Source organism: Polypterus senegalus, chromosome 18 (genome assembly GCF_016835505.1).
Source record: "Polypterus senegalus isolate Bchr_013 chromosome 18, ASM1683550v1, whole genome shotgun sequence".
Lineage (NCBI taxonomy): Eukaryota > Metazoa > Chordata > Cladistia > Polypteriformes > Polypteridae > Polypterus > Polypterus senegalus.
This window is the reverse complement of record NC_053171.1, coordinates 50,235,411-50,255,716: the sequence shown is the minus strand read 5'-3', so window position 1 is coordinate 50,255,716 and position 20,306 is coordinate 50,235,411. Positions and strand designations below refer to the sequence as shown.

General features: G+C 37.6%; 1 protein-coding gene across 2 annotated transcripts in view; it reads right to left on the bottom strand.

Annotated features, from left to right (window-relative positions):
* si:ch73-212j7.1 (centrosomal protein of 170 kDa protein B) overlaps positions 1 to 20,306 on the bottom strand; it is a 125,879-nt gene that overhangs the window by 14,048 nt on the left and 91,525 nt on the right. For both annotated transcript variants that reach the window (XM_039741416.1, XM_039741417.1), the window contains 3 exons: positions 18,456 to 18,615; positions 11,464 to 11,601; positions 518 to 606 (listed from right to left, as the gene is read on the bottom strand). In XM_039741416.1, coding sequence (XP_039597350.1) covers positions 518 to 606; positions 11,464 to 11,601; positions 18,456 to 18,615 — 387 coding nt within the window. The remainder of the gene's footprint in view (positions 1 to 517; positions 607 to 11,463; positions 11,602 to 18,455; positions 18,616 to 20,306) is intronic.

The window sequence follows — 20,306 nt, the reverse complement described above, 5'->3', positions numbered from 1 at the left end:
AACAAACAATATGGTTATTTTAAAAACTACTGTATTGTTGCACCATAGGTTTTACCAATTTATATGAACATATATTGAAAAATGCTTTATGAAAAGTAAATAATTTTTTCATAGATGCTACTAGGATTTTTGGGGGAATCTTAGATCATTTTTTTTCAGTTTGGGACATTGTTTTAATTTGTCAAATAAAAAAATAAAAAGAACTACTTGAACATTTGGCCAAAATAGGCAAAAAAAAAAGAAGTGAAAGACGTGCTCACTGACAATTCATTTACTGTCACTGTTGTGGATCTTGGCTCAGCAGTTGAAGCTTGAAGTAGATCTTAGGGAAACACTCTTACAAGCCTCTGAGAAAATGGGGAGAACATGCAAGATCTATACAGAAGACCCATCTTCTAACATAAGTAGTGAGAACTAGCAGCAAGATCTGCGTTATCCAGAATGAAAACAAAACCTGGAGAGAATCTGATTTTGTTTTACTTTTAAATTTATCTACATTGGGGACTGCTATACTTACTTCATTTTTTCAGCCAGCTGCTCTGTATTTTCTCGAATAGCATGTGAGAGCTGAGACACAGGGTTTAGCATCAGGTTATCTAAAATGACCTAAAAGGAAAGAGACATGCTTGTGATTATCAACAATCTGAAAGCTACTCACATAAACAGTGAAAAAGAGATTCCCAATGGATATGTTCTTATGGTGGTTTTTTGAAAAACAAAACAAAACAAAAAAAAAAAACTTCAAGTTCATATTATCTATATATTGTAAAGTGGCTTGTTTTAACCATTTCTTAGAGTAAATGACAGCAGAGGCAGAAAAACTATTTAAACCTTTAAAAATGACCTAAGTAAAAGAATATGACATGGAAACAACTCAAATAAAAGTACTGAAAAAATGATCAAGCAAAAGTACAATTTAGTTAGTTTAGAATGAACCTAAATTAGCAAATATCCTCAAACATCCGTTCTGTGCCATGGAAAGCCTAATCATATATATAGCAATACAATAGATTTTATGAGGTGGTACTCAAAAATAACCGGAATCTGTACCTGGTGCACAATCTAGATTTGGTTGTGCCTTCACTCTGTATTGTTTGTACGGCATTCCGTGTTGGTATTTTTCTTGGTGCTTATTAAATGTGTTCTGCGATTTTTGTGATGGATGATCATAAATAACGAGTCTGCGTTAAATTTTGTTTTCTATTAGGGAAAACAGCTGATGAAACTGTAGTGATGCTTGAAACTGCTTTTAAAGAGTAAGCTTTATGTAAAACACAGGTCTACGAGTGGTTTTTGCATTTCAAACGAGGAGAAATGTCACTTAATCTTGCTCTGTGCAACTTTTTCTTGTTCCCACATATAAAAAAAAGAACTCAAAGGAAAGCGTTTTTGTACCATGGAGGAAGTGCAAAGAAAAATCGCTGCAGTCATTGGACAACGTTCCTTTTCAGCAAAGGCTTATGAATTCTGTTTACATTAGACAAGTACAGTCTGCACAGAACCAGCATATAGAAGCACATTTTTAGAGTAAACATTTTCTCAAACAAAAAGAAACCTGCACAGGTCCTGTATATTTTTTTAGTTGTTACCTCAAGTAAGCGGCCAAGTGAACACAGTGTGTATCAGCTGCTGGTTATGTGGGGACTCAATATAAAGTCACTTATAAGAGGATGCAGCTGTTATCAAGAGCCCCTCCATATGACCATCTCTTATAGTAGGAGCTGTACAACAACGACAGGTGGGTGGTAAGCACTCGCCACCACTATTGTTAGTGGGGATATTGTGGCTGCAGTCAGGGAAACAAATATATTGCTTAAAAGGTGAGGCTAGAAATTTCCCAAGCGCGCATATTCTTATATAGAAAATAACTGCAAAATAGGCTGAACTTACTAATGTACATTAATATAATATATGCATATTTAGGAAATGATGTATGATGTACAGCCGTAATTCCAGAAAAGTTAGGATGCTGTGTAAAATGTAAATAAAAACAGAATGCAATGAACTGCAAATCTCATATTTTATTCACAACAGAACACAGAAAACATCAGACGTTTATACTGAGAAAATGCACCATTTTAAGAAAAGAATAGGGTTATTTTGAATTTGATGGCAGCAACATGTCGCAAACAAATTGGGACAGGGTCATGTTTACCTCTGTATAGCATCCACTCTTCTTTTATTAGCAGTTCTTAAATGTCTGAGGAAAACCCTGAGGAAACCAGTTACTGGCTTTTGGGACAGGAATGTTGTCCCATTCTTGTCTGATATAGGATTCTAGCTGCTCAACAGTGCTGGGTCTTCTTTGTCGTATTTGTCATCGCATGATATGCCAAATGTTCTCAATTGGTGAAAAGTCTGGATTACAGGCAGGCAGGCCAGTTCAGCACCCCAGACTCTTCTACTATGAAGCTATGCTGTTGTAATACAGTAGATGCAGTATGCAGTTTAGCATCGTCTTGCTGAAATATGCAAGACCTTCTCTGAAAAAGACATCATCTGTATGGGAGCATATGTTGCTCTAAAACCTGTATATATCTTTCACCACTGATGGTGCCTTTCCAGATGTACAAGCTGCCAATTCCATAGGCACTAATGTACTCCCATACCATCAGAGATGCAGGCTTTTGAATTGACCACCGATAACAAGCCAGATGGTTCCTCTCCTCTTTAGTCTGGAGAAAGTGTTGCCCAGGTTTTCCAAAAAGAATTTAAAATTTCAATTCATCTGATCACAGAACAGTTTTCCACTTTGCCTCAGTTCATTTTAAATGAGCTTTGGCCCAGAGAAGATGGCAACATTTCTGGATCATGTTCACGTATGGCTTCTTTTTTGCATGATAAAGCTTTAATCTGAATTTGTGGAAGGCACAGAGAACTATGTTCACAGACAATGATTTCTGGAAGTGTTCCTGAGCCCATGCAATGATTTCCATCACAGAATCAGGCCTGTTTTTAATGCAGTACTGCCTGAAGGCCCAAAAATCATGGGCATCCAAAATTGTCTCCATTGAGCACAGAGATATCTTCAGATTCTCTGATTCTTTTGATGATATTAGGTACTGTAGATGATGAGCAATTCAAAGTCTTCACAATTTTACTTTAATTTGTAGACACAGTTCTTTGCAGATTGATGAACCTCTACCTATGTTTACTTCTGAGAAACTCTGCCTCTCTAAGATGCTCTGTTTATACTCAATCATGTTACTGACCTGTTGCCGTTTAACCTAATTAGTTGCAAAATGGTCCTCTAAATGTATCTTTTTAGTACCACTTACTTTTCCAGTCGTTTGTTGCCCTCGTCCCAACTATTTTGAGACATGTTGAAGATTCAAAATGAGCTCATATTTTTCATGGAATAGTAAAATGTCTTACTTTGAACATTTGATGTTTACTTTCTTCTACTGTGAATAAAATATTGAATAAAAGATTTACAAATCATTGCATTCTGTTTGTATTTACATTTTACACAGCATCCGAATTTGTTTGGAATTAGGCTTGTACATGATAAATACAACTCACTTATATATTATGCACAGAAGAGGAGTGTGTTTTTTAAAATGGTGCTGCCTGTTACCATAGCTTATCATTTTAGACAACTGGGCACTGCTTTGGTCTCAATAATACTTGGCAGCAGTGTGTGGTGTTATGGGTCCACAGCTCGTGGAGAAAAGGCCATTGATTTTAAATAAATAATCATCGCACTCGAGGCGGCTTCGTGAGGGGGGCGTTGTTGTAGCGAGCCGCGGGGCAGTCGTCGATGTGGGCGTTTCTCACCGTGTGCACAGGTGAGGAACTGCCCACATTCGTGATTGCTCCCGTGGCTAATGCTGCAGCTGTGATGGCCCCTCACGTTTTTAAAAGAAGCGTGAGTCGGTTTTAGGAAGGAGAAAGAAACGATCGGAGAAAGGAAAGGAAAGGAGAGGACGGAGGTTATCGGGAGCAGGAGAGGAAGCAGGTCGGTGAGAGGGAGAGAGCGCAAGAGCGAGCGGACGCGGCGAATGAGCGCGTGGACAGCTGCATGGAAGCTGGGTGTTAGGCCGACACCCGTGTGTGTGTTGATGTCGCTCCGCTGAGCGAGCAGGTAGCGGAGTGACCAAGGTGAAAGCGACGAGCCGCAGAAGGCCGCAGAAAGGCAGCGGAAGTCGGGAGGCTTGGAGTGGCAGTCCTTGGTGTGAGCGTCCTGGAGACCAAGGAGTCCAAGTCTCGAGGCTGGGATGAGAGCCAAACCGAAGCCAGGGATCGGGAGGTCTCCAGTCTTGCGTGTGTTTGAGGAGGGCAGCTGTAGAGAGCGTCTTGCCTGCTGCTTGGCCCATACGGGATAAGCAGGTGAGACGCTAACAGAAGAGCACCAGATTTGTTTGTTGGGTTTTAAAACTGCTTCCAAGAGAAGATTTTAACCTCCGATTTTTAAGGATTGTTTTTTCTATTTATTGGTTTTACTCCACGTTCTTTTTATGGATTATTTATTTAATGAATATGAAGAACTGCACTATTTGAACACTGTTTTTGTTTTTGTTGACTGTTTTAAATAAAAGCACTTTTGTACTTTCAACCATCCCCTTGCTCAGATGCTCAATTTGCCTCCATTGACTGGCTCACTCGGTTTCATTATCGACGGTGTTGGGTTCAAGGGTTCCCAAACAGCCATGGGAGCGTGGAGCCAGAACCCACATCGTCACACAGTGGTGGATTTACAGATTGTGGGGGCCTACATGCAGAACTTGTTTCCTTTACTAAAGAAAAAAAACTGGTTATGAAAGACTCAATAAGGGCACTGTAACTTAACAATGTTATGTTACATTTCAAACGAAATGTTCAATTTACATTATTACAGAAAAAATGGCATAATTAAACAGCTAAATTACTGACAGCTGAACTGCCAAAAATTAAATCATCAAAAAGGGCCAGTCCCTTAAATGATTCTACTGTATAAATTAGTAAAATTAATTCAGTATATAATTAAAACTCTCAGCATTATCATCAGAATTAAACCTTTTTCAATTAAAGGACAGTACAGGGATAAGCTAATAATATTGGCTTACTATAGGACAACATGGCAGCTCATTAGTAGCCATTAAATACAGCAAAATATAAAACATTATTAAATCATTTTCAACATTATTTATTTATAGACCCATTCATTAAAACAAAAGTGTTTGTTATGAGAACAGAACAATTAAAGTTGATGAGTATTTTTATAGAAAATGACATTACATACAATATTTTTACAAGCATACTCAGTATTTAAATAGAGAATCATTATGAATCTACAGCAATACAAAAACAATCCATAAAATATTCTTGCACATTAAAACAATTAATTGCCATTGACAGCCATACCACTGTTTAAAATGTAAATATATACACATTTACCTTAAAAGCACTGTTATCCTTAAATATAAAACAGTTTTTACTTTTAAAATTTGCAGTTTATTTCATGTATTTTAACATGGGCTTTTTTATGGTTTATTAACTAGTCATTCCTAATACCTCAGATAAAATTATAAATATGAGTTAAAATTAATCATCATTATGCGGTGCTTGCTTCTTACCAATCTTAAACTCTCCAATACACATAGATAAATAATACATAGAGTGCAGACCCCTTGTAGTTCGTACTCTGTGTAATTGAACAACCATCCCCTTTGCCAGCTGCATTTAATAATTGTAACAGGCCATCTTGCCATCTTAATGTATATGCCTACCACAACTACCGGATGCAGCTTTTGTTTCTACATGTGTTTCTAACGTAATGCTTGTCAGTTGTTCACAGTTTTTCACTTCCAATGGATGTTGAGATTTTATCTTACACTTTCTATAACAAACGTTAATAACTCTTCTGAGCAACAACAATGGGAGTTGCAAAGAAAATAGCCATTGTGTCCGCTCATAGCACATTGTCGATTCATGCAGCCTCAAGATAACCTGGAATATCCCATCAAAATTAAACTTTGCACCATTGTAATGCATTGAGAACAAAGTTGGTATGAGTCCAAAAATTACATGAGAGTCATTGAAATTTGTTTCAAAATCAAACACAGGACAGTCTTGTCATTTAATAAAAAGAACTTGCCATTTTTTCTTAGTAATTTTTTGTCTCCGTAACATGGGAGGACCTACTTATTGCTTGGCTATCAGTCATTTATTGTAGTAGTGTCAATGTCATTAATTACTTTTGTCATTTATTCTATACTATTTTAAAGAGCCTGCTAGTTTAAAAAAAATAACTTGAGTTCACATGCTTCTGTAAATTTGAGGAAGTGTTCTTGTAAGCAGACACTGTAGTTCTACACTTTTTGGGAAACTGACATAATTTGCATAGCATAATAAAGAAGCTTTGTTTTAGAGACACTAATTTCTGCCTGATTCTATCTTATAAAGAGGGCTGCCATTGCTGCCACTGTACAAACAGCTTTCTCTGGATCCTGCATTGCACAGGTATCTCAGAAACATAAAACCACTGCACTCAAAAATTAAGGCAGGAGATTTTCATGAAAACACTTAGTCCTTGGTCAGTAAACCTTCATACAAAAATATCTTGAAATGTACCCACTTTTGCTGACGGAGGGAACTGCACTGTGTCATTCTGTGTCATTTAATAAAACACTTCATGGTGCAAAACTGCTTAGAGTGCAGACATATTTGAATTGTCTGTTGTGAACTTTGTATGAATATAAGCTGTCAATTGTACTTTGTAATCATATACCTTGAAAAAAAATAGCAAAGTGGACTCATTACTATAAAAAAATATGTTTAAAAAAATAAAAACATTTGAATTTAAAAATACTTTAAGAAGTACATTTTACTACATAAACCTACTCAAGTACAGTAGCAAAAGGAAATGTAATTCATCACTTTACAGCACAAAATGCCAGTAGGAAGAAGGTCATAAAAAGATCACTGAAACATAGTGTATTTTGACATCTAATATGAAAAATCCTCAAACTAAAAGCCATAAACGTTAATAAATCTATATATATTGTAAAAGCGAGCCCTGACACAGACAAACATAGTACACAAGTTCAAAAAACACAGGGCTTCTATTTTCTTTTATACCTTGTGGGCAACACCTTCCCATTTCCTGCAAGCTCAACAGAGTCCAGCACAAGCACAGCACAATACAATAAGTCTTCCTTCTTTTCTCTTTCTTGCTCCTCAACTCTCCCTCCGGCAAGCTTCGTCTTCCTCCTCCCGACTCTGGCTCCCAGAGTAGTGGCTGCTAGCTCCTTTTATAACACACCCGAAAATGGTCCAGGTGCTTGACGACCTATTTCTGGCAGCACTTCCGGGTGTGGTGGAAGAGCTGTTCTGTAGGGCTCAGGAGCAGCTGCAGCACGCCCTGGCGGTGCCCACGGACTCCAACAGGACTGCATCAAACTCCAACTCCCACGAAGCCCTGCGGGAGTCCTAGGCACCACTGCAACCCAGGGGGACTGCCATCTAGCATTCCAGGGAAGGTGCTGTCCTTACCAGGCTTGCTCCCATGGTCCATGCAAGGGACAGACATCCAGGTCATCAGCCACAATATATATGTATGTTAATAAAAAATAATTAGTCCATGCCTGAAGTGTGCTAAAATATTAAGTGTTGAATCACTGAAGTTACTTTTCATTGTCTGCACACTACACATCAAGTTCATGGTGTAAAGGAAATGGGCACTGTTGTGCTATAAGCCAGTGGACACTATATCTTAGCCTTCAGTTTGAACATTGACAAATCTTGAAAATAAAGTGAAGAGGAGACATGCAATTCTTCATACTTTATGTACAGTGTCCTGATAAAATCTGACATGTTTTTCTACGGAATATCAACGACACTTTCTGCAGTAGATAAAACAAGCCATTTATTAGGCCAATCTGGAACTGACAGGTAAGTCTCATGTCTTTGGTACTCCAGAGGAAAACTGGAGTATTCAGGGAGGAATGAAAAAGTAACTCCTGCTTTGGTCATATATTATTGTTAATAAACAGAGCCCTGTTCTAGTATTTTCTTTTGTTACAGTGACATACTTTAACATGTAACGTTCCTCTTTCTAATATCAGATTATATTAAAAATAACAAGGACTGAAATAAAAGCAGTGAAACTAGACATCTTTAAACTGAGTATCACCTTTGTTCTAATTCTGTTTGGCATTAGTAAACGTTATTTTGCTGTAAACAAACAACACTGTTACCTTAATTACAAGACCACAGCTGGACAAAACCAGATAGAACAGGCAAGACTTAACCTTGAGAAACGCAGATGTGCTAGTAAACATGAGCAAATCTGAACCAAATGCAAGGAAGCATTTAAGAGTGTGGTCATTAAGCCTGTTGAATTTTTAATCTCACACTTGTTTGGTTTTTCCACAGGAGAAACACATCCTTGTACAAAGCAAAGGTAACATAACATCGAATGGAAACATCTCCAGTCATGTACTAATCTAAAACAAGAAGATCTAAAAACTAGACATATTGCATGAATTCTAGTTTTCCTTACTCATCTCAACCCAGTTTCAGGCAGCAATAAGTGCAGGTGAACTACAGCCAAAAACTGAGATTGTTTACATGCAAAATACAAGACAACTGACCCTGACAGATATGGAAAGACATACAATTTTCCTGACTGTGGAAGCTCCTCTTTGTTCTTGGGACAGAATCAGTGAGGTACAACAGTTATTCAAAAGGGCTTCGAGCACACACGTGCAGTTTCTCTGGTACATCGTACATTAGGGAGGAGTGGTGGCTCTGAGGCTGGGGATCGGCATTGGCAATCAGAAGGTTGCCAGTTCAAATCCCATAAATGCCAAAAGGGACTCTGCTCTGTTGGGCCCTTGAGCAAGGGCCTGCAATTAACCTGCAATTGCTGAGCGACTTGAGTAGTGAGAAAAGCGCTATATAAATGTAAAGAATTATTATTATTGTGTAAATCTGTTTAATGTATGAATTAATGCATAAACTATGCCTCTTTAAAGATCTGTATTGTACATTGTTTTCTGGGACTAGAAAATCTGGAGGGGTGACTGTACTCGACTTAGAGCTTTTAGAATTCTAAGATTTTATCCCTAATACAAACAACAATAATAGACACCCCATTGGATAGAAGCTCAGACTAGATAAAGACAGACTTTTATTTTGAGTTTATTCGAATGTTTGCTCTTTCACCTTTTAAAGTTTAAAAATTTCAAATGCAGTAATAGTCTTGCATTCTGCATATACAGTATTTTGATAAACAAACAACACAAAGAACCACATTGGTTTTTGTAACTGCAATGCACTACATGAATGTCTGGGGGCAGTATCGTTTGTTTTTGTTTGTCAAGACTGCACACAGTCCTACAAACGAAGAACAACATCTGAGGAGAAGAAGAATGTAGAGGAAAATAAGCGTGGTTGCAAAGGAGAGTCAGATAGAGGAAGGGGAAGGAGATGGAAAAAATTGAGACAGAAACTTTCTAAAGTGTGGGAGCACTTCACAGAAAAAGAAAAAAAAGTTGAATGCAGATTATGCAAAGCGGAGCTTCTTTTCATGGCAGCACCACCGTGATGCATGAGCATCTGAAATGCAAGCACCCTGCAGCTGTGATGCCGCCGTCTCTTGAGAGGTAAGTTTTAGCGAGTAAAGTTAGTGTCACGTGTTAACGTTGATGTTTGTACTATAATGTGTATATCAAGGTTTCGACAATGATAGTTAACCCTTAAACTGACACATACTTGGGTGTTAATGCACCCCTGGGCACCAAATACTTTTTAGCTGCACTTTTTAAGTAAACATCACAATTCACAAAGAAAATATGAAATTTTAATAGAACACATTTTTTTTCATGCAAAGAACATCACAATTACTGCAACACTGATCATTTTACACACTGCAAATGAACTGTATAAACTATAAAAAAAACTACTGCAACAATTTTTTATTATATGTTTAAGGTACAACTGAAGACGTTGATGAAATTCTGTAAATCACGGAGCCAACTGTGCTTGAACTGGCTCCACGCAAACACACAAAGGTCAACGCTGATGCTGACAGGCTTGTCTAGTGTAACGGCTGAATCCCAGAGACAGTGGAGCTGCAGTTCTGCCGGGGTCAGCAGTGGTCATGAGCTGGCTGCTGAACGAATGTACGGCACTGACTGATCAGCTCCGGCATGCTGACAAATTGCTCTGTGAAGCGTCTATAGCCAGTTGCAGTGTTCAATGAATGTATGTCGCTGAATATACTCGGCCCCTGCACGCTGACAAATTGCACTGAGACACGACTACAGCCGGTTGCAGCATTCAATGAATATATATCGCTGAATATACTCGGCTTCGGCGTGCTGGCAAACTGCACTGAGAAACAACTTTAGCCGATTGCAGAGTTCAATGAATGTACATCGGCGCGTATACTAGGCTTCGACGTGCTTCCAAATTTCACTGGAAACCGACTCTAGCTGGTTCCGGCGGTTTAAGGGTTAAGTAAATGTAATTTCAGTTATGTTTGCTAACGTGTTTGGAGCTATAGTAAACAAGTGAACAGGAGTAGCTGAGCCATCCTAGTTTTTTCTTCTTCTTTTTTCGTATAATATTTGAGCTCATATGAATAGTAAACCATCTCTAACGAATATTAGGTGACTTGTGTTTTGGAGTATATCAGTTATTAGCTTGTTACATATTTTAGTCCATTATTTTTTGTATTTTGGCTTAATATAGTACATGATGTAATAAACTACAACACTTTTCCTTCAGAGTGTGATGATTAAAACATCTTTCTCTGTCTGCAAAATCATTCTTGTGTATTCCTGCTACCTCTACTCCCTCTGAGCGTCTCTTCTCAGTCGCTGGGAACATTGTCTCAAAGAAGAGAGGCAGCCCCACACCACAGCACGTCAAAATGCTCATGTTCCTCCACTGCAATTAGGAATATATGAACTGAATCTTTTATAAACTGTACATTATTGTTTTATTTTATTTGAATTGAAGCTTTATTTAAACCTCTGGACTTTAAGACACACCAGTGGCCATTTTTGGTTAAGTTGAATGCACTTTTTTTTGTTTAAAGACTATGTGCACTTTAGTTTGTATTATTTAATGTATTTCTTTTTTATTGTGATGGTCACACTAATATAAAACATCTGATTATTTTCAAATTCATATGTTTCACTGGTTTTCATTTTAATTTGATTATTATTAATTTTAATCGTGTTAATGCAGAGACATCAGGGTGACATTCACAGGTGGACAGATGTGAGCAAGTGAGGTAAGACATGCACTGGAGCCCAGAACAGGATGTGCAACCACAGGTCGCAGGCATCAAAATAGTCAGGCATGAAATAATTGTGACAAATCGAAAAAAAATTGAACGATTACTCGACTACCAAAATAATCACTAGTTGCAGCCCTATTTTTAACAACTGTTTTTGAGACAATAGCAAAACAACAAACATGACTACACACTTGCACATTCCATCTAAACATTATGCCACAAAAAATAAATACCTCTTCCCTGCTCCACGTTCTGTGTTTGGAGCTTAAATCTGAATCATTTATATTTGAATTGAGCTCCTTTTTGACTTTTGAAGATCCAGGAGGAACTTTTTGGAAATTCAAACTGGCCTCTGGAATGTGCTGGACCAACTGCAATAGAAACATCAACTCAGTTAAAAAAATGAGGGACATCCTGCGATTATAGAAAATGTAAAATACAGTATATGGGCTGAGCTTGGTCATTTTTTTCAAGTTGGTTACAATCTGGAAATGTTAAAGTCTGAGGAAAAGGAGAGAAAAAATTGTAGGCTGGTCAGCGTGGCCTGAATAGTTGTCAAGCTCCAATTTGTAGTGTTTCAGACAAAACGCAAACATTTAAAAGTAGCAGGTTTGCTTAGAACTGGTAAACGTTCATCCCTGTGAAACCAATCAACAAAACATACCTAGTTAATTGATTTAATGGAATTCCGAAAAGGACAATGAAAGATCACCACTTAGACAGTCTTATTAAATGACAACAAACACTTTAACCCTAAAGGCTACGTTGTACCAGATGGGAAATTGCAAATGCAAGTCTGTTCATTAAAACAACAATAATTGGCAGCACAGCCTATCTTCTGAAGACCTTAATGAATTTTAAAAACAAGAAGAACTCACTCAGTTCATTGAACTTGTTCAATTGCCTTATTTATAAGTACCTGTTACTTACTTCAGTAGGAGCTCACATAAATGACTTAAAATTTGGTGGCATTTTTCTGATGTTTGTAGCACAACACAAAGTGTTTTTTGAAGTGAAATCACACAATAATCTGTCATATCTAAACCAAAATGTAAAATCAAACTAGTTTATGGCATATTGTACTCTCCCAACTTGACACTACATGAGTGCCAGTTTACAATTCTGCATAGAACTTGTGGTCGGATTCAAAACTTCAAGGCAAGGTGTAATAGATATCCTCATGAAAGCTATACATACTTGACATCTGGCCTGTTCAGAAGAGTGGCATCACAGATAGTACTCTAAAAAAGTGAAGGATGACTCTATTTTGATGGACTGCAGTTTTCCATGATTCAAGGACATTTAGAGACAAACACTGATCTTAGATGTCCTATCATGACAAGTATTAAGAATGAGTCAAACAAAATGTTTCTGACATATTCAGAAATTTGCAGTGTAAATTAGTACATGTCTGCACCTTGGCGGGCGAAGGTTTGCAGGTGTGTGGGAAACGCATAATAGTTCTATTAATGTTTTTATCAAAACATACACTATTATAACCATAATTATTTCAGCTGTTATTACTATACCTATATGAGCTTGTTGTATATCCCATTCCACAACTATTGACATTAAAAAATGGAGATGGTCCCCATAACAGTCTCCACTCTTTTTGTGAATTTGTGCATTAAGACAAAATAGCACTTGTAAGGTCAGGCACTGATGCTGAGATCAGGGCTCTCTGCAGGTCATTCAAGCTCCTCCACGACTTTATGGACATGGTTTTGCACATAGGGGCATAGTTATGCTGGGACAGAAAAGAGCCTTCCACGAATTAGAAGAACACAGAGTTGGAAGCACTCAATTGTCTAAAATATTTTTGTCTACTGATGCATTAATAGTACTCTTCAATGGAACCAAGAGGCCTAACCCAAATCCTGATTTTAACCTTCTTCCTCCAAAGTTTACAGCAGACACCATGCAGTCCAGAAGATCGCACCTTCCTGGCATCTACTAAACCCAGAATGTCCTATCAGGCTGACAGAGAGTGAAGCCTCATTTATCATTCTACAAAACACATTTCCACTGTTGCAGAGTTGAACAGTGGCATGCTTTACACCACTCCAGCTGACCCTTGGCATTGTGCATAGTGATCTTAGGCATGTGTGTAGGAAATCCACTTCATGGCGCTACCGACATACAGTTCTTATGCTGATGTTGCTTCCTTAGGCAGTTTGGAACTCCGTAATTAGTGATGCCACCTAGGATCAACAATTTTTACATACTATGCACTTTAGCCCTTGGTAGCCCCACTTTTTGTTGTGCTATTGTTGCTCCTCAATGTTTTTTCTTCAAAATAATACTGCTTAAAGTTGACAGGGGTAGATGTAGCAGAGCAGAAATTCCATGTATTGATTTGTGGCAAAGGTGGCATCCTATGACAGTGCCACATTTAAAGTCTCTCAGCTCCTTAGTATGAACCAGTTTGTGTCAATGTAAATTGCATTTTTTTGCTTGACTTGATGCACTTATTAACAGTGAAGGCAACTGAAACACCTGAACTCATTCATTTGAAGGGATGTCCCCATAGTGTGTCCTCACAAAAGATTGTACTCACAGATTGTACAGAAAGGGATGACCCTATTGTGTATAATGTGGACCTTAACCTATGATGGCGAGTGTAGTCTGGGAGTAAGGAATAGATGTCCTCCCATGTCAAAGTATTAATTAAGAATGAGGCAAACAAAAGATTGTTAACATACAATAATTTGCAGTGTAAACTAATACAGTATATGGCTGCTCTATAGTGAGGGCAGGTTGCATGAGCTACGTTGACGTCAAGCAGGGGTACAGTGCATTTCAAAACAAAACATACAGGGTGTTTTGGTTAAGGTTAACCTGCATTCTCCTTTTTCAAAATAGAACGGGTTATGGAAGGCAGTAAGGATGCAAGTATATTTTGCAAAGACCCTAGCCTGCTTCACTTGATGGAATCACAAAGGCCATGTTTTTTAAAGACAAACCATATGGCTCATTGTGTGATTTTGCATTCATAACTAAAAGAGATACTGTTGATGAATTTAACTTTAATTTAAACTAATTTGCATGCTTCCTTTAAGGGAATTTCTCCAACCATGGTGTGGCATGGCAGTTCAGTGGAGTAAAGAAGGAATAGCCTAGTGAGGAGAAAATGCATGACAATTGCTTAGGTTTTGATAAAAGGCTCTTAAAGTAAGGTTCAAGCAGTTCATGATTTTGTTTTTCTCCTTTTCTGTATGACAAACCGATGAAATAAGAACTCAACCACAAGCCAAAGTGAGTAAGAGGTATTATAAGGGGGAAGTTGTTAGTCTTCAATAGTTTGAATGTGATTAATTTTACTTACAGATGCAAACACACAAACCATTAAAGAACTGGAAATTGTTACAAATACTCTGTGGTGCATGCAAAATTGGAAGACGCATTGTCTTTATGAGGAGAACAGCAATAAAAGTATTAAAAGTCTTAGTATGCTTATCATAATAATGAACTTAACAGCAGTAACACTATAATAAACAGATGAAATGTTAGAAATTTAATTCTATGCAAGTATAAAGCTATATGTAGTTCCACGGAGTCACCTCTCATCCTCCTATTGACTAAAAGTCACCTAGGAAGAAGCATCAGTGAAACAGCGGCGCTCTGGACCCATGGGTTTATTATAACAAGGGTGGCCATATGCATTTAATCAATCTATCACTGCTAGAGTAATTATTTGAATATTTAATATACACAGAAATAAGCAACCATGATGGATAAAATGAGGTATACATTGTAGATTCTGGAAAGAAAATAAATGTAATGTGGCTTTCTACAGGGAAAATAAACATAGGTTATGTGCAAGGCCAAAATGACGACATGCCATTTGATCAAAATTTCACAAATAAATCTTAAACCAAGACATCATTTTTATTTACTTAACCAGGGGGCTTTGCTCGCCAAACCCCGTGTTTGGTTTTCCAGATACACACTTGTAAGATTTTTTTTTTCTTTGAATTGTTACCATTTCATTAGTTTCACTTTTATTTCAGAATTTCTGCAAAACCAATATTTGGAATCTTTTAAATGAGGTCTGTGAGACTTGTGTTTAATGACTTTGTACCATAATTAAGGAATTTCAGCCCAGAAAAAATTATCCATATCATCAGCAGTTTATTTAGTAATATTTTTTTTTTGCAAAGTAAACAATAAATGCATGTGTGTTAAACCCTGTGTATGAAATTCTCTGACTTAAACTAATTTCTTTTTGTTTGCGCAAATGCGATCTGTGCTCTTTTTTTTGATACTGTGACGACTGACGTAATAAAGTGGCACAAATGTTCTACTTTAACAATCGCCGACTGCGTACCCCAAACACAACTGTCTAGCACCCTCTCCAACCCATCCTCCCATGGGTCTCGCCTCCCCCTTACTGCATCAATCAGTACCCAGCTATCAGTCTTCTGTGCTGTACTCTGCCCTCCCGTTGCTATTTCATTAGTTTCACTTTTATTTCAGAACTTCTGTAAAAACAATATTTGGAATCTTTCGTGTCCCACTCTGCTGAATCTTTAAAATGAGGTCTGTGAGACTTGTGTTTAATGACTTTGTACCATAATTTAGGATATGTTTCTCTGCTGGAATTTCAGCAGAGACAAAATGATCCATATCATCAGCAGTTAATAATTTTTTTGCAAAGTAACCAATAGATGAATTTGAGTTAAACCCCATTTTTGAAATTCTCTGACTTAAACTAATTTCCTTTTGTTTTTTTTATACTATAGCGACTGACATAATAAAGTGTCACAAATGTTCTACTCTAACAATCGCCCACTGTGTAACCCCAAACACAACTTTCTAGCATCCTCTCCAACTCCTCCTCCCAAGGGTGTCGCCTCCCCCTTACACACATCAATCAGCACCCAGCTATCAGTATGCCGTGCTGTACTCTGCCCTCCCTCGAGCGGACCTAACAGTCACTTAAAACAAAACAGGTTTCAGCTTGGCTGGGACGCTACAATACTTTCGCCTGTTACTGCTTTCACATTCTGTAACTTTCTCTGTGTATTTATCACACCTTGCATGTCTTTTCTCCGCGATGCTCTTTCTTCTTTGCTAAAGGCACATGACTGAATGTTTTGCTGGCTGTCCGTGGTCTTATTTGATAAGAAGGGCGTGTCTTGCAAGAATCTTATGTTCCACGGCCCAGCGAGACGCTCCGTTGTCAGTCTTTTTTGTCTTGTGGGTCTTTAAAATGTCTTTCGAGAACTTCTGAGAAGATCACGTCTCGACGCCTGGCTTTTATATTCCAGGATTTTCTTTTATATATAGAGAGAAATACCTTCTGAAGATATAGCTCAACTGTAATTATGTAAACATATATAACACAGGCATCAACAATTAAATAACACCATTAAAGTTACAGTCATATGAAAAAGTTTGGGAACCCCTCTCAGACTGCATAATAATTTACTCTACTTTCAACAAAAAAAATAACAGTGGTATGTCTTTCATTTTCTAGGAACATCTGAGTAGTGGGGTGTTTTCCAAACAAAGATTTTTAGTGAAGCAGTATTTAGTTGTATGAAATTAAAGAAAATGTGAAAAACTGGCTGCAAAAATGTGAGTCCCCTTGTAATTTTGCTGATTTGAATGCATGTAACTGCTCAATACTGATTACTGCAACACCAAATTGGTTGGATTAGCTCGTTAAGCCTTGAACTTCATAGCAAGGTGTGTCCAATCATGAGAAAATGTATTTAAGGTGGTCATTTGCAAGTTGTGCTTCCCTTTGACTCTCCTCTGAAGAGTGACCGCATGGGATCCTCAAAGCAACTCTTAAAAGATCTGAAAACAAAAACTGTTCAGTATCATGGTTTAGGGGAAGGCTACAAAAAGCTATCTCAGAGATTTAAACTGTCAGTTTCAACTGTAAGGAATGTAATCAGGAAATGGAAGACCACAAGCAGAGTTGCTGTTAAACGCAGGTCTGGCAGGCCAAGAAAAATACAGGAGCAGCATATGCACAGGATTGTGAGAATGGTTACAGACAACCCACAGATCACCTCCAAAGACCTGCAAGACCATCTTGCTGCAGATGGCGTATCTGTACATCGTTCTACAATTCAGCGCAATTTGCACAAAGAACATCTGTATGGCAGGGTGATGAGAAAGAAGCCCTTTCTGCACTCACGCCATAAACAGAGTCGCTTGTTGTATGCAAGTGCTCATTTAGACAAGCCAGATTCATTTTGGAACAAAGTACTTTGGACTGATATTTGGTCATAACAAAAAGCACTTTGCATGGTGGAAGAAGAATACCGCATTCCAAGAAAAACACCTGCTACCTACTGTCAAATTTGGTGGAGGTTCCATCATGCTATGGGGCTGTGTGGCTAGTTCAGGGACTGGGGCCCTTGTTAAAGTCAAGGGTTGGATTCATTCAACCCAATATCAACAAATTCTTCAGGATAATGTTCATGCATCAGTCACAAAGTTGAAGTTATGCAGGGGTTGGATATTCCAACAAGACAACGACCCAAAACAAAGTTTGAAATCTACAAAGGCATTCATGCAGAGGGAGAATTACAATGTTCTAGAATGGACATCACAGTCCCCTGACTTGAATATCATCGAAAATCTATGGGATGATTTGAAGCAGGCTGTCCATGCTCAGCAGCCATCAAATTTAACTGAACTGGAGAGATTTTGCATGGAAGAATGGTCAAAAATACCTCCATCCAGAATCCAGACACTCATCAAAGGCTATTAGAGGTGTCTAGAGGCTGTTATATTTGCAAAAGGAGGCTCAACTAAGTATTGATGTAATATCTCTGTTGGTGTGCCCAAATTTATGCACCAGTCTAATTTTGTTATTGTGCATATTGCATATTTTCTGTTAATCCAATAAACTTAATGTCACTGCTGAAATAGTACTGTTTCCATAAGGCATGTTATATATTTAAAGGAAGTTGCTACTTTGAAAGCTCAGCCAATGATTAACAAAAATCAAAAGAATTAAGAGGGGTTTGCAAACTTTTTCATATAACTGTATAACTTGCAGAAGCAGCTGTGATAAAACAGGAAACCAGATCCACTAAATCAGAAAAAAGTAAAACAGCTTAACAAAGTAGTAAAAACAGCCTCTATTTTTCTAATATAATCTGGTTGGAAAACAATTTGAACAATGAAACTATACAAGTACTAATAACATTCAATAATGTTAATGTTTTATAATGATCAAAATCAAATTAAAAAGATCAAATACCTCTTCTCTGGCTGATATTGTGGACACTGGTGTATTGGGTAAGCAAGTGGTAGTGGCATTCTGCCCTGTTCCCATAGAACCTTGTGCATCACCATCCCCTGCTACATCATGGATTTCGCGTGCCAAAATTGCAAGGTCTTTAGCTAGGTCCTGACTTAGTCTGAAACACATAAGAGATATTAAAAAAAAATATATAAATGTCAATATCAAGTAGAATACACCACTGTTTGCGTGACTACATAATCATACTGACAATGCAAGGCAATGCACAAAAGAGAAGCCTGTATAGAGAAGCCGTTTATTATTCCTCTCAATGAGGACAGACCATAGATTAAAAAACAGTTATTTCGGGTGATACCTCACCAAACATTTCATGAATGAGCTCTAGCTATATTCATCACAGGTGTGTAGTATTGTGTCCTCATACTATATCCTTCACATCTTCTAAAACTTTGTGATGGCCAACATGATTTTCTGTGCTGTGATATACTGGGCTAGTAACATCACTTCAAGAGAGGCCCAGATTTAACAAGCTAATTAAAAGGGCAGGCTCAGTTATGGGACACACTTGGAACCCCAGGAGGTAGTAGTGAAGGAGAGAATGAAAACATAAATTGAGTGCCATTATAAATAATGCTGCACATCCCCTCTCTTTGAAACACTAACATTGAAGACTTTCCGCCACCAATTATGTAGCAGAAGTGTGTCAAGAAACACTACTGGAGCTCCTTTATACCAACAGTAATACACCTGCATAATGCCTCACAGTGTTTTTGTCTTGTTTGTTAATTTTCTTCCTTTGCAGTCATTCTGGTGTGTGTTCAGACTATAGTGTGTATGTATATATATTTATTTTTGTATCGATATATGTATGTATTTATTTATTTAACCTCCTTAGTGCTACATTTTTTTCTCAAAAATTACATGCAAAAAAAAAAATAGCATTTTTTTGCTTGAAAATTGCATTTTTAATTAAATCTCATTTTTCTACTGTAAAATGTGCAAAATACTAAAAGTACAAAGCCAAAAGAGTAAAAAGTATAATAATGATACTAATATTACTAATAATAATAATGCTAATAATGTACATAATGTCTAAATATGTCTTTTGTATGATATTTCTTTGAACGGGAAAACTGCTTAGGTATACAGTGATTTACCAGACACTGTTCAGCATTAATGGTTTGTCTCAACAATAATTCTTTTGATGTCATCATCAAGAAATAACTTCAAGGAAGTAATTGGATCTTGGCTATCAATGTCCACTTTTATTCCTGGCTGCCCCGCAAAATCAAAACGAGGTATGCTGGTTTATTTGAAGCAGAGTCAACAGAAACCTGAACCAAGTGTCACTTTCGAATTCATCAGAATAGCTTTCAGTTTCAATGTCCATTTTAATTTCACTAAGCCTGATTCACTTCGTCATCATTGCTGATAAGAGGCTCCTCAACATTACTGCTTGTTTCACAGTCAAGAGCATACAACACCTGGACTGCTGAAAAACATTTTTTACAAGACCATTATGAGGCTAGGAGAAGATACGTTTACACCGTTGCCCAGGTAATGTTCGGGCTCAACACTTATGTAAGACACCCCTATAAGTGGTTAGAATTTTTAGAGTCCTTTGGGTCTAACACTCACGCAAGACGTATCTATACAGTTTAGCTGAGCTTATCTTACCATTTCATACATTATGAACCAGTGGAAGAAAGAGTAAAATCATCCATATTGTAAAATTATGCAGCACAGTTTAACACAGTTACAGAGAATTATCTGCCTGGAGTTGGTTGAAGAGTATTGTACCGTGTTAGCCATAGATTGATGCAGGAGAAGGTAGGGTGAAATGACACC